This window comes from Quercus lobata, chromosome 9, assembly GCF_001633185.2.
Source record: "Quercus lobata isolate SW786 chromosome 9, ValleyOak3.0 Primary Assembly, whole genome shotgun sequence".
Taxonomy (NCBI): domain Eukaryota; kingdom Viridiplantae; phylum Streptophyta; class Magnoliopsida; order Fagales; family Fagaceae; genus Quercus; species Quercus lobata.
The window spans coordinates 3,261,552-3,282,661 of NC_044912.1; the positions used below are offsets into that span (position 1 = coordinate 3,261,552).

General features: G+C 34.0%; 3 protein-coding genes across 3 annotated transcripts in view; all 3 read left to right on the plus strand.

The window, feature by feature from the left end:
• The window catches only part of LOC115960067, a 36,556-nt gene extending 31,508 nt beyond the window's left edge, over positions 1–5,048 (plus strand). Inside the window, exon 10 of the mRNA XM_031078763.1 lies at positions 4,353–5,048. Coding sequence (XP_030934623.1) covers positions 4,353–5,048 — 696 coding nt within the window. The remainder of the gene's footprint in view (positions 1–4,352) is intronic.
• Positions 5,049–5,084: 36 nt separating this feature from the next.
• On the plus strand, positions 5,085–8,514 carry LOC115960718. Its single transcript, XM_031079696.1, has 5 exons — positions 5,085–5,631; positions 5,738–6,405; positions 7,069–7,710; positions 7,950–8,067; positions 8,167–8,514. The coding sequence occupies exons 1-2, from the start codon at positions 5,338–5,340 to the stop codon at positions 6,368–6,370; spliced, it is 927 nt and encodes a 308-aa protein (XP_030935556.1). The 5' UTR covers positions 5,085–5,337; the 3' UTR covers positions 6,371–6,405; positions 7,069–7,710; positions 7,950–8,067; positions 8,167–8,514.
• Positions 8,515–13,703: 5,189 nt separating this feature from the next.
• Positions 13,704–17,299, plus strand: LOC115960069 (putative disease resistance RPP13-like protein 1). Its single transcript, XM_031078765.1, has 4 exons — positions 13,704–14,148; positions 14,191–14,310; positions 15,300–15,753; positions 15,835–17,299. Exons 1-4 carry the CDS (start codon positions 13,704–13,706, stop codon positions 17,297–17,299), a joined length of 2,484 nt encoding a protein of 827 aa, XP_030934625.1.
• Positions 17,300–21,110: the final 3,811 nt, after the last annotated feature.

Sequence of the window (21,110 nt, forward strand, 5' to 3'; positions counted from 1 at the left end):
GACGCAGCTAACTACCCGGTAAAAGTTGGGGGGAAGCTGGTCAGGACACAGCCCGTAGTAAGTGAGTGTGTTTATCAAGAGGGGATCCACGGGGAACTTGACCCCGCCTTCTAAAATTGATATCAAAGGAAAGAAGGCTGTACCCCGCCCTCGGTGGAGTTCAATATCACTCTCATGGCAGTAAGCCACATCCACGTCATCGGGAACATTAAATTTACTCCTAAAGGTGGCCAAAGCAGCCGAGGATTCTAGAAGGTAAGAGTAACCCATCTATAACGCCTAAAACTACAAAAGGGAACTTAAAGAAATAAAGCTGAAGGAACACGAAGGGGAAGAAAAACTTACTTTGGGTTCTAAGGAGGAAAAGAACACTGGGCAAGCGGGTAAGCGCACAGAAATTTGGTCGGCAGAGAGTAAGCGCGAGAAATCAGAGGCGAAGGAAATATGAAATGATGTTCAGAGGGGGACTATTTATAGAGCCAAAAAGAAATAGGGGGAGAAGAAACGTTTAATCAAGCAATAAATGGGCACGATTTACGAGCGGCCCAACAAATGCCAAACGTAACCGATTTGCGCGCCGTTTCGGTTCATGAACCGTCAGGCAATAATGGCGACTGCGCCTAGTGCCGCGAAACGGCGCGTCTTTTGAGATGAATATTAATGAGAAGCCACAGAGTCCCAGGTTATAAGATTCCCGAGGTCAAAAGGCCCAGACAGCTCCTTGATTCTTCTCGGCGACCGAGTATGAATCAAGGGGGGACTATTGTACGACACCAAGATCCCAAAGCCCATACCGGCTTTGGGCGCAAGCCCAGCGGAAAGGTCTAGTTACCCTATGCCCTTCTTGAAACTGCCTTAATGTAAAAACAAGTTTTGGGTATTGAGTTCCAAGAGGTGATCGGTTAAACTTTCCCAGGCAAGCGTATGAGCCGTGTCCGGGAAAATCATGATATGCACGGGAAACTGAGTTGCCGAACATAATCGATCAAGCTGGAACCAAGTTCCAAGGCCATAAATGCTGCACCGCCCTCTCACCTAAACAAGCTAAACATCCACTTTAACCAGATAATATTGACCTTCAGTAGCACCAACGGTGGCTGTAATCATGATCTCCCCACTAACCTTGGCTATAAATAAAGGAAATTTGGGAGAAGAAGGGGTTCAGAAAAACTGAGAGAAAACAGTCAAGTGAGAGAGTATCAACTGAGTGTTGTTTTGAGTCTCTCTGCCGAGAACGACCCATAGTAGGAATTCTTCAAGCCCACTACAAATAAATTGTGAGCCCAAGTGATTTAAGGCCCAGAAGTCTCATACTTGGTCCCTACAATATATATATATATATATATATATATATAACTCCACTAAGAAAAAGGTAAATAACTTCACTACAAGAAAAAAAGAAAAAAAAAAAAGAAGAAGAAGCTATTTTGCGACAAAGCTATTGCAATAAGGGGTGTTCGCAGTGCAATGCAGTTTTGGGCATTTTTAGCACCACACTTTGTGGTGCAGTTTAACTAAAACTATAACTGCACTGCACCTTATTTTTGCGGTCATATGTGCGGTGTGGTGTGATTTAGAGTTTAGCCAAAATTATAACCGCACTGCACCTTATTTTTACGGTCACATGTGTGGTGCTATGTATAAGATGCAATTTGAAGTCAGTATATTTTTCAAATTTTGGGCTTTTCCTACCCAGCCCAAAACTAATTTTTCCCTTTTTTTTGGGGCAAGTTTTAAATTATTGAGTTAGTTTTTCTTTATTTTGGGTTGGCTTTTCTAGTCAACACTTGTTAAGGTTATCAAACTTTTTTCTTTTTGGTTGAAAATTAGGGTTATTAAACTATTAATAATATATTTAATATTAAAAATAAATAAATATATTAATATATAGAGAGGGTGCAGTGCGGTGCGGTTTGTGCAGTTTGTGCGGTTTTCTTATTATAAAACCACAAATTACACAGCACCATGCAATGCGGTGTGGTGCGATACACTGTTACTTGCGGTTTTGGTGCGGTTATGCCATTTTGTGGGCAGTTTTGGTGCAGTTTTTGCGGTTTGTGCAGTTTATGCGGTTTGATGAACACCCCTAATTGCAACAAAGAGAGCAATAGACATACATATGTGGGTATATTACTTTTTGTTGCAATAGAGATTTAAAAATACTAATATATTGCAACAAATTTTTATTTGTTGCAATAAGTTGCAATAAATTTGTTGCATTAGAATTATTCTCTCCCGCATTTTATTTTTCCAATTTTTTCAATTTTCCACAGTTACATTCCCCTTTTCCTTCTATCTCACAAAATCAAAAGATTCAAAAATTGAGTTCATACACTACGGGTTTTTAATGGTGGATTGGATTTTGAGGTTTAAAGCTAGGTTAAAAACCCTAATCCCAAATGGCAGTGACCTCCATGGCCAAGAGCTCTAAGCTCTGTCGCCATGGCTAAACCTAAGCTCTCTTCTTTCTCTCTCTATCTCGCATTATATCTTGATCTCTCTTCAACTTAGACCCAAAACTCCATGGCTATGGACCAGTACTCTTCGGTGGTGATTCTCTTTGAGTCCCTTCTCTTGGCCCTTAACACCCCCCCCCCCTCTCTATCTCACTTTCTCATTCCAATCATAGTGGTGAGGTTTTGGGTATGGTTATTTGCGGATTCAAGATTTGGTTATAGACCTATAGTTGTTGATTCTGCATGGAATTGTATAGTCCCACATTGACAAGATGTGTATATGGAAGTGATTTGGTACATATCAATATTACTTAAGACTAACTACTCATATGAATTTTTACATTTTTGTTTCGTATTGATTGTGATGTGAGCTCTCTGAATTGCCCGTATGGGATGTATATAATCACCTTTTGATTTTTGAAAAAAATCCTATTTCATTTCTTTCTAATGATGTTTTTGAAAAGTTAACATCATTGATTAATTCAAGGCATTTGTTTCGTATATGTTTTTGAAAAAAAAAAAAAAAATCCTATTTTGCCTATATGTTTCTTATAACACTTCAATTGCATCATTTTAGGATCCAAAAGTAAATTGTTGTAGTGGTCTTTTCTTTCACCATTAGTAGGATGACCTCACAATTGAGTATCATTATTAACTAAATATTTCCAATATCAATGCAGAAAATTCTCAATTACTATAATTGAAGCATGAATTTAGTGAGCATGTAGTTATTGTTATCTCATTTTGGATCCTCAAGAGGTATATAAATATTTTTTAGATTATTAGTAAGACTTCACAAATCATGAAAAAATACTCTTAAAAATGAAAATTCACCATTATGAGCATAATGTAGTTCGACATTTAAATTTCAAAAAATTATTAATTTTTTTAAATCATGTCAATGACTAATATGGACTATGAAATCAATAGCCTAATAATTTGCTTATAAAGTGAGTATACTTACACTATCACTTTCAGGTTCTATTGCAATTTTGGAGTTGTAGACACCCCATATAGGAGCATGTACATTTTCAATAATGAATAATGTCTTTCGCAACAAAATGGAATATAATTTTCAAATAATTTCTTTGATTTTTTATATTAAAAGGGAAATTGCTACAAAATTTAGTAAAAACTAATATCCTACATATTTTTTGGGATATAAAAATCATTGAGTTCCATTTTAATGGATCATATATGATTGAGTTGAAATATTAAAAAACACTTATATTGTATCTTTTATTTTGTTAATGCTTAATAAATGATAGTTTTATTTTTCATTTATTAATTTAGCTTGGAATTTTAGTGTATTTTTTATTCTTAAATGGTCAAAAAAATTATTCATGTTTTGCCCACACATATAAAATCTCGGTTTCGGCTTTGATTCACATAACACTAAATGAAGAAACTCACATTCACACGAAGAGGAAGAAAACTTTTAACTACTTTTTTTTTTCTCCTATTTCACTCTTGGTTCAGAATGAAATAATGCATGGGATATATATAGTTATATATATGCAACCTTTATCTCAATTACATATATTATATGAACTCCCCACATTTATAAGTATCAGGATCCTCTTCATTTTACAATCAATTTCTTGTTATAATTAAATATTACAAATATAGAGGTATATCCAATACTACATTTAGGATTTTACATGACATAATATTTTGTACACTATTGTATTCAAGAAAATAAAATTTTAACTTGAAAATGAACTGTTTGTTCCCATTTATAAACTCTCCACGTAACATCAACAGACTTCTCACAGGAATTCACTATATTATTGTCAAATATTAAAAAGCTTAATTAAACAATTTTAACTTCTAACAGTCTTCTCTCTCTCTTCCTCTAATTGAACACTGTATTTCTGTTTTGTATCTATTTTGTAGTACTTTCATCCATCCACTTTATATAATTCTTGTTTCCCAACAAGAAGAACTCCAAGGTGGTTTAATCATCATTGTCGTCTTGGGCACTCGATGACAATTGAGATACCCCCAAATTTGTACGAAGACAACAATTGGCTGGGGCTCGCTCTATATGCTTCTATTTTAATCCCCAGGGATCAAGAAAATGCAGTTTCAGCAAATTCATCTCACTTTCTATATTGTCAATTCCAAACTAGTAAAGCTAGTCTAGACAATCAAATCCTTGTTTGCCGCATCACTGATGAAGAAAACAACTGGTTACATCTATTGTTTGGACTCATTTGGATATCTTATATACCTGGTGAGGCCTTGAAGGATATGCTGCATCAATGTGGCCACATTAAGGCTTCGTTTGTTAGTGATTGGCCAAGCGTGATGGTGCAAAAATGTGGGCTTCGTCTTTTGTACCAGCATGATCTGTCACAGTTTGAGCAACAACTAAAACATTGCAATGCTTCCATTTCTGCACTTCGGGATTTCATATGTCAATTTAGCCGTAGTGACACGATACAAGAGGAAGGATGGACGCATATGCCTAACATTCCTAACGAAGTTGTATCTCCACTCAATAAATATGACCAGCTGGTAAGAAATTATGAGTACTTTCTTTGTTTCAAGACAAAACCTAATATTTCCTCTCCCTCTCTCGCTTATTAAACACAATATTTCGGTTTTACAGGGCTTTGATGGATCCTGTGACTATAATTCTTGTTTCCCTCCAACTGAAATTCCGCATTGGTTCCACATTCAAAGTGATGAGTCCCACGTGACATTCAGACTAACTCGAGAATTGCAAAATAGAAGTACTTGGCTGGGAGTTGCTCTATGTGCAGTTTTTTTAGCTACAACGGATGTGGCTAGTTGCAAACTTATTTGTCACTTGCAAGCAAGTAATGGCCTGAGTGTGAAACCTCGCCATATCTATTGGCCAACTAAAGAAAATCTCATGATGTCACTGCTAGGAGGATTCACTTGGCTGACCTACATACCACGTGGGTCGTTTCCTGATTGGCTATATGATTGTGCCTTCATTAAGGTTTCATTTGAGACAAATTGCCATGACTTGAAGGTGCAGAAGTGTGGCCTTCGTCTATTGTACCAGGACTCGGTGGAAGAGTTCAAGAACTGCATGAAGCCCGAGTCTGATTTTTTGGGCATCCTTGATCAAAAAAAGACTGAGAATATAAATAGACACATTTGGTCTGGGATTCAGAATGTAATCCGCAAAACTGACACACTGGTAATTAATAACTATGTTGTTTTTGTGTCTCAAACAAGATATTCCATCTCCCTCTCTTTAATTTCTCTCACTCTCACCCATAAAACACAATATTTCTGTTTCACAGGGCTGTGATGGATGCATTTTCTATAATTCCCGTTTGCCTTCAAGTGAATTTTTGGAGTGGTTCAATCATCGGAGCGATGAGCCCCGGTTGAAAATCCCTCTACCTCCAAATTTGTACAATGATAGTACTTGGATGGGTTTGGTTCTATGTGCTTATTTTGCTATAGATGAGAATCCAACTACCCACTTTGACATTCTGGATTCAGATATTACTTATGGCCTTGTATATCATTTGCAAACCAATGTTGGTAGTGTGAGACCTCTTGTTGGTTATCGCCTGACTAAAGAAAATCTCGTGATGTTACAGCAAGGTGGATGCATTTTGCTATCCTATGAAGGGCGTGGGTCATTTCAAAATTGTCTGAATCAAGTGAGCTGCATTAAGGCTTCATTTAGAGCTGACTGCCCAGGTTTGAAGGTGGAGAAATGTGGCCTTCGTCTCTTGTACCATTATGATTTGGAAGAGTTTGAGCAAACAATAAGCCATAGCATGAACTCCTCGTTGGATGGTTGGAATATCATCTATCAAGGAACATCTAGTAGAACCTCCAGCTCTAGGAAGGAGTCTAATTTTGGAAATCTGAGAGGACCCATTGATCCTAAAGTCAAGGGCAAGCGAGTTCTGGAAGAATAATCTCTCTTATTGGGGTCTTCTTTCTAAACTTATTGGTAAGTCATCCTCCATCTAATTTTCAACTTTAACCTTATACCAAAGAACTGATAATCTCTACTACGCAGAAAAATAAGATGGAAAACATCCTTTGAGACAATGGGAAATTGTTTCTCAAAAGAAAAAGTCCATGGACAAAAAAAAATTGATAAAACATTTTCACATCCGCTAATGTGGTAGATTGTTAGTGATAGGTTAAAAAAATAATGTCAATGGTGGGTAAGGATAAAAACCAGTAAAAGCTTAGTAACTCATTCTAAAACCATGAATTGCTTGGACTGTGCAACAACTGTGTTTTTTTTTATTATTCTTATTATGTGATTATGTGAAGATATAATTTTACCATGTTTTAAGTTGGACTGATCTCAACCTTATCTTTTTTTTTTTTTTTTAATAATTTATATTTCAAACCCTATTGTTTAGGAGTAATTTTAAACTAATCCTACACTTTTCAAAAATTTCAATTTAAACTATGCTTGTTCAAAAGGTTTCAATTAACCCTTCCATTATTTTCCAAACATCATCGATGAAAAGGACATTTTGATACGTAATTCAGTGAAATGGTGTAGTTTTCTATTAGCAGCGTTAATAGGAAAATAATGGATGGGCTTATTTGAAACCTTTTAAAAATGATAAGAGTTTAATTTTGTCTACTTGTACAGGGTTGAGCTTGGAGTGAAGGGGACTGTTCTAAGGCTAATCTAATTGATCCATCTGACCAAACCTATCTGATCCAAAGCATTGAGGACTGTTTTGAATGAATGGGTCAGTTGAAATTGGGTATGGAGGTTCAAAAAATAATTTGGGTGGCTGGGCAGTTGGCGAGTTTAATAGAGTTCCTAGGTTCTTGATTATGTAAATTTGTCAGTAAATGTGTAACATTGGTAGTATATTTATGTTTTCAGTTGTTGATGTAAATTTGTGTAATTTTTTTGTCTTTTTGATGAGATTTATAAATTTAAATGTCTTTTTTTGTTAAGAGTAAATTTGCAGAGAAGTGAAGGTGAGCTTTCTAGAAGCATTGAAATTAAATAGACTTGTGAATATCATAAAAAGCATCATTTTTTTTTTCTATTTATGTCGTTGAGTCTAAAGTGCTCAACCTAGCACAGTAGGTTATGCCAATTATTTATTTATTTATTTAATCCTTCTGTTCAATTTGAATTTCTATTATATAACATTTGGGTTTATTTATGTTCAATCAATTTCAAATTGTGATTTAAGAATGGCAGAGAGGAAATTTTATATAAGCTGATATTGTGCATTTCCCACTGCAATCAGGAGTACTTGTCCACCCTCTCTTGGTTAGTGATCAATCCTCCATGTCTTGGCTAGAGATTTTAATTTTATAGATACTGTTGATTGCAAGTGCATAACAAGCTGTTACAGATTCAATGAGCTTAGTATTCATGATTTGCAGTTTCTATAGTAATTTCCCTTCCCAATAGCGGGCAGTGACACTAATACTACTTACATAAAGAGAATTATTGAATATGGCTTCTTCCATGTTCATTGAGCTTATCTGGAATGTGCTCTCTTGCAGATTTTCCCAATTCATGTGAAGGGGGCTGCTAGTAGCTTGATGGTGCTGGTGAACTGGTTTAGTGCTTAGGCAGTTTCCTTTACATTCAATTTTCTTACGAAATGGAGTTCCTCATGATGTAAGGAAAAATTTTCCCTTAGCATCAGACGAATGCATTGTCAGTCTGCATTTTTTTACAACTGACATTGTCACTCCTATGTTTGATTTTCTTTTCCAGACTTTTTTCATCTACCCTGCATAGAATCCAAGAGGGGGAGAAGGCTACAAATATTTGAACCGACAATAGCTGGAGATACTAGACCATTGGATTATATTTTGGCTCAAGTATCATCTTTATTTGGTGCTGAGAATTCAAGTTCAAACACGGCAAGAAGAATTTAAACCATCTGTTTTATTAACAAATTCTTTGGGCACCAAGTAGATTAAATTTATGGGCAAAAGAAGGGAAGATGAAATGAAAATTATTTGTGGGTTGGACAATAGATAGCAGAGACAATTTTTAACAAGCATAATATGTGTACTTGTGCTCATGTAAAAGAACACAGGGATAACTACTTCTATCCAATTATTGCCGAGTTTTCTGTTATACTCTCGCATTGCAAGCCAGAAATAAATTTTTTTGCACAGTAAGTCTAATATAATAGTTTGCTAAATGCTATGACCACCTGATGCATGAGTTGCTAGCTTTGAAAGTTTAACGGAAAGTTGAAATTAAAAGAAATTCAATTAAATAATAATGTAGGTTTTTTGGTCATGGTAAATTAGCAATGTACAAAACCAGTTCTAATATTCAAGAACTAGTATGGTTTGGTCGTTGATTGAGGCTTTGGGTGGAAAAAAGGCAGGGGAATATACAGGGACGCAGGGTTCAACAGTTGATTGTGGCTTTGGAAAGCAAACTAGAGATCTTTGGCTCCATTCTTTCTGGCTAAAGGCACATGACTTGCGGCTGCGGGTGATCAGGTGTATAATCAGATCAAAATAAAGTTTTTATTTCATGTAAATAATATTAGTAAGTAATTGTTTGAGCAAACCAAATTTTATTAAGTTTGGTCTCCTATATGTTCCGCATGTGGCTTGAAGTGAAACTCGAGGAATTATAATTCGAAAACTGACTTCATGGATTAAATGGCTCACCGAAGAGGACTTTATGTCGTAATGCAAGTAACAATGAAAAATGAAAAATATAGACACTACAACTGTGACAAAGCGCTGAGATATTTAATCCAAGTTATTTCAAAATTCTAATGCCATTGATTCAAAAAGTCATGCAACAGTACAAGGCTTTTATCAAAAGCCTAAGGGCTATTCATTTGTACAATCTTTTTATCGAGGGGGTCCTAAAAATAAAATATGAACACATTTCTCTCCCAAATTTCTGGCCTGTACAGACAAAATAGGCTTCCATCTATTTATCATGGTAATCTTGAATGTCTCTCAGTTAAAAGTTTCTGAATAGTTTTGCTACTAATAATTTAGGTTTCCTCAACTCTCAACCCATCCTTGATTAACCTTTAGATAGCTAGTTCAAATCCTCAAAAGAGAGTGGGTCTCTAAGACCTCTCCTGAACTAAGTTTATGATTACTAAATATTCTAGAAAAATGTAAACAGAGGAAAATGCAAAAAGGACAAGAAAAATGTCTCATAGTATAGGTTTTTATTTTTCAAGAAAAAAAATTGCTATATCAAAAATGTTTTGTTTGGACTTTGGATTAGATTATTTAAAAAAAAATCAAGGGATTTTGAAGAATGACTATTAGTATAAATTACTTTATATAAATTTAACAACACGTTTTATACAAAATAAAAAACCAATATATGTATGTGATGAAGTGGATTTTGGAGATTTACTCAAATTAAAACACACAATAATTAGTTAAATCAATGCTACATTTTAATAAAGCTCAAATATTTCCATAATTTTTCATCAATTAAAATAATTGAAATTTCATTCTCTATTCAAATTATATTTCAATCTAATTTTAAAAACTAAAATTTTCTAATTTATTTAAATTAACCACAGGAATTGAATATTAAACAAGTTAGGACAAGAATAACAGATAAAAAATCTTGTATTTCAATGACATTGCTTGATCTCCTTAAGAGAACAAAGGCTAAATTATTTAAAAAAAAAAAAAAAAAAAAAAAAAAACCCAGAAAGAGGGGGCCAGGAGTACAGGACCAGTTAAAACAATACCAAACGCACCAGACTTCAAGGCCCACTTTCTGCAGGAATGGGCTGCTTCATAGGCTTCTTGTAAAGAAAAGATTTCTCTGGAAACTAACAGAACTTCAAAGAAGCTTAGAGGGAGTAAAGAAGACTCTGATTGAAAACTGTATATTGATTATGAAGAATGAGTTTACATAAATAACTACTCTTCCTTTATATACAAAAACAGAGAAAGCAAAGAAGCGGGAAATTAGGAATTCCCTAACTAATTTCCTAACTAATTACACTGTGTAACTGCTTAAGGCTTCAACCAATAGATGAGTGACAACTGGCTCTTTGAGTAACTGAATCTGCCTCGCTTCTTCTCTCGTGTGAGCTATGTGGGCTGCGTGTCTTCATTAAACTAAACGCTACCGTTTCCTTCATTGTCTTATTTCTAACTGCAAGGCTACTTGGTGTCGTTTTCTTCTCATCTTGTTCAGCCTCTTTATCGTTTAACCTCTTTGTTATATCTGTAGCAACTCTAACAACTGGTCTCCAAGCATAGCTTCATTAAAGAAAGGACTAATGGGAAAATCAATTTTTTTTTTCTTTTTCAATGGGAAAAGACGGTAATAAAAGGAGGCATAACAGAATGGTTCAGAAAATGTTTTACTCAATATAGTTAATATTTAATACAGTTATTACCAATAATATGCTATAATAAACCACCTTAGAAAGTTGCAATTCATTACTTTCTATGATCAGAAACAAAAATACAGCGGAAATATTTTGAATGCAAGTTGTCTTTTGGACAAAACCTTGCTTCCAGGCAACATTTAGAGTGTTGGTTGCGTTCTAGAAAATGCCATGAAAAATATATTTTTTATTACTTTCTCACATTTTCTCATCTCTCAAGAACATATATAATAAAAATAAGAAATTTTTAGATTAAAAAAAAAAAAAAATCGTGATCGTTATCGGTGGTGGCAGTGGCCGGTGGCCACCTATCACTTGCGGTAGTTGGCCATTGGAGACTGGGGACGTTAGTGGGGGTAGTGGTTGGGTGGCAAACATGTGAGGTGTGGTGTGGGGGGTGGAGGTTCAGTTGATAAGTTTTGAGTGAGACAGAAAATAGTTTACGGAAAATTAAACATTAAACCAATTTTCGTTATAAGTGCTTTTATTTTACAGTCAATTGGAAAACAATTTTTGGTTGATCAACATTTTTTGTCACCCCCAAACACTTGTAAATGCAGAAAATATTTTCCAGAAATCAATTTCCATAAAACCAAACACAACCTTACACTTAAATCTATAATCTATTGGTATTTTGCACTTAAAGTTACTTTTGAGATAGGCTTATTTGATCTATAATCTATTGGTATTTTTTGGTATTTTGCCATCTTGAAATTGAATAATTGAGCTAGTGGTCTATTTACACGTATATATGTTGTGTTCTTCCTCTCCGATTTTCAGTGTTTTTGGTCATTGGGAGCTTTTATTTGCTTGCAAATTGGGGTGGCCTGTTTGTGTACATTGTAGTGTCACCAGCTGTGAATTTCTCTTTACATTCATTCTGTTTGATTTGAATTTCTATTATAAATTTTTTTGATTTTATGTTCAATTCAAATTTCATATTATGAATTAGGAGTCCATGTCAACTTGTTCTTGTCTTGGCTAGAGATACGGTTGATTCCATGTGCATTAAAATTTGTAGAAGTTTGCTTCAATAATTATTCTTCTAAAACGTTGTTTTAACAAACTGTTATAGATTCAATGAGCTTGGTATTCATGCTTTGCAATTTTTATAATCATGATTGTAATAGGTTCCCCTTCCCTAGGGGCATAGCCAGGAATAATTACTTGGAGGGACTGGGTTGTAGTAAAGATATACTAAATATAATAAAGTTTTACCTCAAACATAATATTTTCTCTTCCTATCTTTAATTTCTCACAGACTTATTAAACACAATATTTTTGTTTTACAGGACTTTGATCCATCCCGAGATTTATAATTCTTGTTTCCCACAAAAGGAAATTCCACATTGGTTCAAAATTTAGAGTGGTGAGACCTATGTGAGATTTTGTCTGACTCGAAAATTGTATAATAACACTACTTGGATGGGAGTTGCTCTATGTGCTCTTTTTTCAGTTGCAAAGGATGTAGCTAATGTCAATGACATTATGGATTCACAAACTTCTTTCAAACTTATTTGTCAATTGAAAGCAAGTAATGGACCTAATGATCTGAGTGTGAAACCTCGCCATATCTATTGGCCAACTAAAGAAGATCTCATGGTGTCATTGCAAATGTTAAAAAAAAATTGGGTTTTACACCAAGTTAGGATTGAAGGGCTAAAACTTGGGTTTTACACCACATCCTTATAGAATATAATCTCTCATGTCATAAACGTGTAATTCGTATATATACATAATAAATTAATAATAGATCTTCCAAAAGGCAAATAAGAGATTTGTAAAAATTAATCAATCATGTCTAACCATATTTAATCTTTGATTCTCTCAAACCTTAAGTATATAATTAGATCAAATTTATGAAAATTATCTTAAACAAAAGGCAACAAACACACAGAGCCTATTCAATTTAATGGGAAAAAATAGAGAAAATAAATACATATCTTAAGCTTATGGGTACAGTAGTTGAGCAAAGGGAAAAATTACATCAAAAAGCCTTAGGTAAGAGAAGGGAAGAATACACCAAAATTTATATGAACAATACAATAAAATTCAAGTTGTTAACTTGTTGGACTTATTGAAGCTAACGTGCATTCCATAAAATAAAAATAAAAAATAAAGATGGTGTTTACATCCAAAAAAATTTGTCAAACTTCAATGTGAGGGCCCAAATTTTATTAGAGAGTATACAATATGATGTAACTTCTTATAATATATGGGTCTTACTCAATCTTTTTTTTATTTTTTATTTTGGGTCCTATCCATTTCATTGTGGGTTCCACTCATTTTGAATGGAAAAAGTCACAGTACCAACACACCACATGCTGCCTCTTATTTATTTATTTTGCAAAATGACAAATTTTTACCACAATTATATTATGTATCACATTATGAACAAGTGTCTATCACTTTCACATACATATTCACCTACCGCTTACAATTGACTTACTATGTCAACAATTATGACACGAATTATAGCATTTTACGGGGGTCTTTGAATTTTTGTTTTTATAAACATATACTGGCTATCTAAGGAAAGGCACGATGGCCTTGTGGGATCCACCACAACATGCAATTCCTTGACCCACTTAAAAATCAGGACAAAAGACCCTACCGCATACCTTTAATATGGTAGTCATTTCATAAGTATAAGTGTTTGTGGGGTGTGAGAGGTAAGAACCGAGATTTAAGTCTCTAAGAAGGAGGTTCACACACATATATACTTAGATTAGGTTAAAGTAAAAATTCTATCTTGTATCAAAAAATCAGGATAAAAGACGACGTAGTAGAAGAGTGTCTTTGCAAAACACTTGCACACAGCGACCAATCTCTTTCTACTCTTTTGCCTTATTGCAATCACTTCCCTTGACCTCTCTCCCAAAATTCTTCCTACTAAGAAGAAATCATGGTTGGAGCCTTGGTGGGTGCAATCGTTGGATCATTGCTCTCTGTATCCCTTAAGGCGGCTTATGACAAGTTGACTTCTCCTGACGTTGTCAACTACTTCAAGCGAAAGAACAATGATTTATTGCTGACAAAATTGAAGATGCTACTGAATTCTGCTGATGCAGTACTCATTGATGCGGAGGAGAAGCAAATTACAAACTCAACCGTGAAAAAGTGGCTGGACGATCTTAGAGATGCTGTTTATGTTGCGGATGACCTCCTGGATGACATAGGCACTGAAGATTTAGTAGCTGAATTTTCGGATGATAATGAGGTACGTAAATTCTTATCTGATACATTTAATTCGTTTGACAATCGGATAAAATCAGATCTGAAAAAAATCGTGGAAAGGTTAGAAAATGCTATGAAAGAAAAGGATGTCCTTGGTCTGAAAGCGTTTGCTGGTGAATTACCACCATGACAATTAACAACTGCTTGTCCCGAAGAATATGGTGTATATGGTAGAGATATTGATAAGCAGGAGATATTTAAGAAGTTGGTATCAGATGGTAAGGTTAGTGGGGATGGGATTAGTGTTATTCCTATAGTGGGCATGGCTGGGGTTGGTAAAACAACCCTTGCTCGACTTGTATACAACGACAACAAAATTAAGAAAAATTTTGATATCAAAGCATGGGTTTGTGTTTCTGAAAAAATTGATAATTTTAGAATAGCAAAAACTATTCTTGAGGAAGTCACTTTATCCAATTGCGACATTCAAAACTTGAATCTGTTGCAAATTAAAATAAGTGAGAGTTTAGCAGGGAAGAGATTTCTCCTTGTTTTAGACGATGTTTGGAATGAAAATTATGTTGCTTGGGATGAGTTGGTCAGAGTTTTTAGATGTGAGGCAAAAAAAATTAAGATAATTGTTACAACACGTAGTGAAAAGGTTGTATCAATTATCTGTCATTTTCCACCTCATCCTCTAAAACAATTGTCAAATGAAGAACGTTGGTTGTTATTTGAAATACATGCATTTAAAAATGGGAAATCTAGTGAATATCAAGACCTCGAAGTAATTGGTAGAGAAATTGTCCATAAGTGTAAAGGCTTACCTTTAGCTGCAAAAACACTGGGGGTTTGTTGCGCTCAAAACAAGACCAAAGAGAGTGGAAAAGGATTTTGGAGAGTGATATATGGGATCTATCAGAAGGTGAAAGTGGTATCCTTCCAGCTCTAAGATTAAGTTATTGTTATCTCTCATCGCATTTGAAGCAATTTTTTGCTTATTGTTCGATATTTCCAAAGGATTATGAATTTTCAAAGGAAGAATTAGTTTTGTTGTGGATGGCAAAAGATTTATTGCAGCCATCCAAAGGAAATGTGTAGATGGAAGAATTAGGTGAACAATACTTTGATGATCTAGTATCAAGATCATTTTTTCAACGATCAAGTAACAACCAATCATGTTTCATAATGCATAACCTTGTTAATGACTTGGCAAAATCTATATTTGGGGAATTTTGTTTTAGGTTGGACATCAACGATTTATTTGAAATGACAAAAAAGACACGTCATTTGTCATATTTTACAACTGAATTTGATTCCTTAGGGAAATTTGAGGTGTCTTATAAAGCTGAGGGTTTGCGGACCTTCTTGGGACTAAAATCATCATTTGAGCTGTCTTCACCATCAAATAAGATAACACTGATGGTGACAGATGGTTTGCTGCAAAAATTTCAGTGTTTACGGGTGTTATCATTTTCTACCTATAAAAACATAATGGTGCTTAAATCTATTGATAATTTGAAACATCTACGTTATTTGAATCTTAGTAGCACTAACATCCAAGACTTACCTGATTCTGAGTGTAGATTGCATAATTTGCAAACCTTGTTATTGGGGGAATATCGATTCCTTGAAAACTTGCCAATCAACATGGTAAGCCTAGTAAACCTACGGTACCTTGATATAAGTGGAACTGTTTTGAATGAGATGCCATTACAGATGGGTCAATTAAGAAGCCTCCAAAAATTAAATTCTTTTGTTGTGGGAAAAGACAGCAGGTCTAGCATTAAAGAATTGGGGAAGCTTTGACATCTTTCTGGAATATTGTCTATATCAAACTTGGAAAATGTCCTTTCCAGTGAAGATGCCAAGGAGGTTAATTTGAAGGATAAAAAGTACTTGTCAGAGTTGGAGTTGCAATGGGGATGGGGCCATATCATCTCCCAGGATGGAAATGAAATAGATGTGCTGAAGCATTTGTGTCATCATACAAACTTGAAATCTCTCACCATCCGATGTTATTATGGTAAAACATTTCCAAATTGGTTAGGAGATACTTCATTCTCTAATATGGTGTCCCTGAAGCTTTGTGATTGTGAGTGTTGCTCGGCCTTACCTTCACTTGGAAGTCTACCTGTCCTGAAGAAACTCTCAATTGAAGGCTTTAATGACGTGGTAAATGTGGATAAAGAGTTCTATAGGAATGACTCCATTACAACTACGCCATTCAAATCCCTCGAAACATTAACATTTAAAACGATGCCAAAGTGGAAAGAATGGGCCACATTTGAAGGTGACATTTTCTCTACTCTTCGAGAACTTCACATTATTAACTGTCCCGTGCTAATTGGGAATCTACCCAAAACCCTTCCCTCTTTAACTGTACTTGAAATTATAAATTGTAAGCCGCTTGTTGCTTCACTTTCTAGTTTTATGGCTCTCCGTGAATTGCACTTGACAGACTGTGATAAGGTGCAATTGAGGAAAGTACCAACTAGTCTCCAAAGTCTCACAATTGGAGGATGCCATACACCTTTCCAAATGGGTGGTCTACCCGGTACATTAAAATCACTTGTAATCTCTGGGATATTACAATTGTCAAGGGATTATAACTATCCATCAGTTGAAACCTTGAAAGTAAAGAAGGGCCCTGGTTTGCTCTGGTCTTTACAACTAGAGTTATTCCCAAATCTCAAACGAGTTGAAATGTTGGACTGTGAACATCTTCAATCTCTTTCCATATTGGAGCAATCTTGCCAGAGTCTTACTTCTCTTACTTGTTTGGAAATCAAAAATTGCCGTAATTTTGTGTCCTTTCCTCGCAGTGGACTTTGCGCCCCAAATTTAAGAAAGATTGAAGTTTCTGATTGCCAAAAGTTAAAGTCACTACCTGATAGTATGCACACCCTCCTCCCATCTCTTATGGCTTTGATATTGATTCGGTGTCCAGAACTCGAATCAGTTGCTGACTGCAGTTTTCCCTCCAACATACAAAAACTTGAAATCAGCTACTGTGACAATTTTTTTCCTTCTTACATGCAGTGGAGTTTACAGAGTCTTCACTCTCTCAAAGAATTCATTATTGCCTATCGAGGCAATAAAGTGGATTCCTTTCCGAGTAAGGCTTCGTTGCCCCCTAGTCTTATCCGATTCTCCATCTTAACTTTTCAAAATCTGAAATTGCTGGATGGTAAGGGACTTCAACACCTTACCTCGCTCCAAGAATTGTCGATTATTTGGTGTAAGAATCTTGAGAGCTTACCAGAAGAGGGCTTGCCAGATTCACTTTCCTTCCTATATATATTGACAAGTGCTGTAAGCTGAAACCATGGTGTTCCAAAATAAATAAGACGAATTGGTCCAAGATTGCTCACATCGAGAGTGATTCCACGTAAGCGATAAGTCAACAAGCGCTTTTCCCAGGTAATTGTTCTGCACTAGTTTTAATTTTATTATTGCACAATTTGTTTATTCTGATGCACCGTCACTACCAGCGTTTTAATTTTGTTTGTTATTACCAAGAATCCTTATTCAAAGAATTTGCTTTTTATATTATTTTTAAATGGACTTGCATTTGATTCGGGGAGCATAAATTAAAATCTCAGACAAAATTTATTTTATAAATAACTCATATTGTGTGTTTTTCAAAAGATTATTTGTCTATTCATCAAACTTAATAACTCCTAGCCATAAAATAGCGTCATCAATATTTTAAAATCTTTTGTAACAAATCATTTTGTTTCATCTTAATTTTTTTTTTTTTTATGAGAAGCTTGAAAAAAAAAATGATAATACAATTAATGAAAATGGACAAATAAAAATGACTGCATCAATTTGAGACTTAAAAAAAAAAAAAAAAAAAAAAGGCCTACAAACACAGCTAACTCAAAACTAGCAATCGACCGTGTTTTACATATAGAGAGGAAAAAAAGAAGATTTTTTCTTCAATTTAAGTTCTAATCAATAAGAAAATCAATGGCTATTAGTTATTGGATTTTTTTCATGATAATGTTTTGTTGTAGAAATATTAAAATTGGGTTTTATAATATTTAGGCTTGTTTATGTTGATAAAGACATCACATGGCTTAACTCTACATGCCATATACCATGTTTTATGATAGCACAATTTTAGTTTTGGTTGGATTATTTATATTTTTTTAAAAGAAAATAAAATTATAGGAAAACTTCAAAACATCGAGAAAGTATATATATATATATATATATTTTTTTTTTTTTTTTCTAATTGTAGAAGTTAATATATTTTTGGTATACCTATTAAGAGATGTTAAATGCTATTCTACCCAAGACCTTGGAGAGAGAGAGAAGAAAAAAAGAAGAAGCGCTATATCATGCTAATTAACAAAAAAATTAATGACCTATGCGATTTTCACATGGCGGTATATGCTCATTTCCTTGTCTTTCTTTTGCAGGGTCACTTTCTGTTGTCAATGACAAGTGCCTTACCCTTTGCAGTCAATGCTCATTTCCTTGTCTTTCTTTTGCAGGGTCACTTTCTGTTGTCAATGACAATTGCCTTACCCTTTGCAGTCAATTTTATGCCACTGCTAGTTTGATCCTTTAGCATTGTGTACAAGCTCTTATGGGTCTGTTTGGATTGAGCTTATTTTTGCTGAAACTGAAAATTGAAATTGAAAATACTGTACCAAAATAATTTTTAAATATGTAAATAGTGCTGTGGGACCCATTTTTAATAAAAAAAGTTGTTGAAAAGTGGAATTTGTGGCTCCGTATACAGTACACAGGTGCACTGTTTACCATGGAAAAGTCAACCTTTGTGGCTACTGTACATGAACAGTGCGTGAACAGTAGCTGTATTACTCCCTGAAAAGCGTGAAAAAAAAAAAACTGGAAAACACAAACTTGTAAACGCAGACGCCCAATCCAAATGAATACTATATGTCTTCAAGTCATATACAGTTCATCCTTGTTTAATCCAAAAAAAAAAAAAAAATTTACACTCATTCTTTCGGAGCTGCTTTGGCTTCATTATACATTCACTGCATTTCTACTTTGGACTTTTGATATACAAGACAAAGACCTTTAAGGAATGATTAACCCAAGGTGGGACATTTTTTTCCAGAATATGTATTTGATGATTAACAAATTTTTTTTCTAAGTTTTAGACTATTTTAAGTAATTATTGGGATTTGACTTGGGCAATATGGTGTGCTATTTAATCTCAGGTAGACACTGGGGCAGTTGAAAGCTATGCTACTTCAAAAACTTCTTACATATCAGTTGAAACACACTGCTTGTGTGTGGAGAGGGACTTGCTCAGGCTGTCTTTGAGATTTCAAAACTTGTGGTGAATTGGAATATGTATAGTCCTCTCTAGAGGACAGGATGCTGCTTTTGGTTCTTTCTTCTATTCCTAACTTGAGAGAGCATAAATGGTTCAGCTCTTGACTACCTTTGCTGTCCTCACCAGTTGGAGCTGTCAAACTCAAACACCCTCTCTTACTGCCATAAATTTTATTGTCCTATGGTGAGGCATTGCAGCCAGATTGCTCAGGTGCTTGTTCAATGACAAATCAAGGCCAATTTCAAGGCACTCTCATGTCATTACCAGCAATTACTAATCTATATATTACTAAAAGCTGAAGCGTAGCGTTTAATGCCGCTGCTCTCACATTGCGCCACATCAGCTGCCACGTCATTCTTTTTTTTCTTTTCTTTTTTAAAATATAATTTGTCCTACAATTTAAAAATGGTTTTTACAATTTTCAGTCCTATAAATGCAGTCCACTACTTATTTATTTACTTCCACTATCACCCTATAATAAATTCAGTCCACTACTTATTTATTTACTTCTACTATCACCCTATAATAAATTTGTATAATTAATTCAACCCACCACTTATTTATTTAGTTCTACTATCAAGCCCAACCCAAAACCTTTTCAGTTCAGCTTTAGGGTTTTGTGTGAGCTTTTTTAGCTTAAAGGAAAAAAAAAAAAAAAAAAAAAAAAAAAAAAAAAAAAAAAAAAAAAAAAAAACCCTCTACATTAATATCATTCTTCCTCTTTCCCTTCATCTACCTTTATTTTTGTCTCTTCTTATTCACACTATCTTACTATAAATTTGTCACTATCTCTTCTATTCTACGCATAGTTTTCTCTCACAAAAAAAAGGTTCCCTCTCTCTCTAAATTTTTTGGTGGATTTTTTTATTTTTCTTGCATCTCTACTTTAGGTTGATAATTTTTTATATTCTTTAAAACTCTATTTTGGATTAATGCGATTTAGTTTTTTTTTTTTTAAATTGTGATTTAGTTTTGTTTTTAATTTTTTTTTATTCTCTTTGATTGTTGAATGTTATCCTATTGCGTTCTAAAGAATTAAATATAGCATATAAAAATATATTATTATTTTATTACATAGCATGATTTGGGTAATTTGGTATTTATTCTGTTATATAGCATGATTTTTTATAGTGCTCAATTTAGATGTTAAACTATGAGACTTTACTAATTTTTGTTTATTTTCTAATCCTTTGTGGTGGACAAAGTACTCTTAATAGTTGTATTAGAAGAACTCTATAATGCCATTTATTTGAAGAAAAGCAAAGGTTAGCCAAACGAAAATAATCGGATAGGTGACAAATTTTAACTTTTACAATTTTATTTTTATTATTATAATTTTATAACAATGCATGTATAGAAATTTAATTCTTAGATCTTGCTAATAATAGTTTATTTGATAATATGTTTTCGGCGGCCGAAACTATAATTTCTACAAAGAAAATAACCTTAATAGATTATCAAAAACAAAATTTTATCCTAATATTGGTTCAATTAATCATTGTTAAGTTTTATTAATTTTCTTTTAGTTTACGTTTTTTTGGTGTTTAGGATTGTTCCTATATTACATTTATGATTGTTCCTATGATAAATAAAAATATAATTACGAAATACATTACTCATTATTAGATTAGTTTAAATTGTAAAAAAAAAAATTAATAAAGCCACCATAAAAATAATTATCACACGTAATGCGCGGGTTCATGGCTAGTACATTTTTAAAAGCCAAAGATGATTTGTGCCTGTGGTTGTTAGGTTTGTTCAATTGAGTTGTTCTTCTTGGTATAAACTTTAGGCCTATAATCATAATTTTTT

What these genes read in the sequence shown, in the direction of transcription:
- LOC115960069 (XM_031078765.1), top strand. Translation starts at nt 13,704, where the DNA reads ATGGTTGGAGCCTTGGTGGGTGCAATCGTTGGATCATTGCTCTCTGTA. An exon ending in TGGTCTGAAAGCGTTTGCTG is followed by an intron (nt 14,149 to 14,190) that starts GTGAATTACCAC and finishes CTTGTCCCGAAG; the next exon opens with AATATGGTGTATATGGTAGA. An exon ending in AGTGGGCATGGCTGGGGTTG is followed by an intron (nt 14,311 to 15,299) that starts GTAAAACAACCC and finishes TTGATTCCTTAG; the next exon opens with GGAAATTTGAGGTGTCTTAT.
- LOC115960718 (XM_031079696.1), top strand. Translation starts at nt 5,338, where the DNA reads ATGATGTCACTGCTAGGAGGATTCACTTGGCTGACCTACATACCACGT. An exon ending in TCCGCAAAACTGACACACTG is followed by an intron (nt 5,632 to 5,737) that starts GTAATTAATAAC and finishes TCTGTTTCACAG; the next exon opens with GGCTGTGATGGATGCATTTT.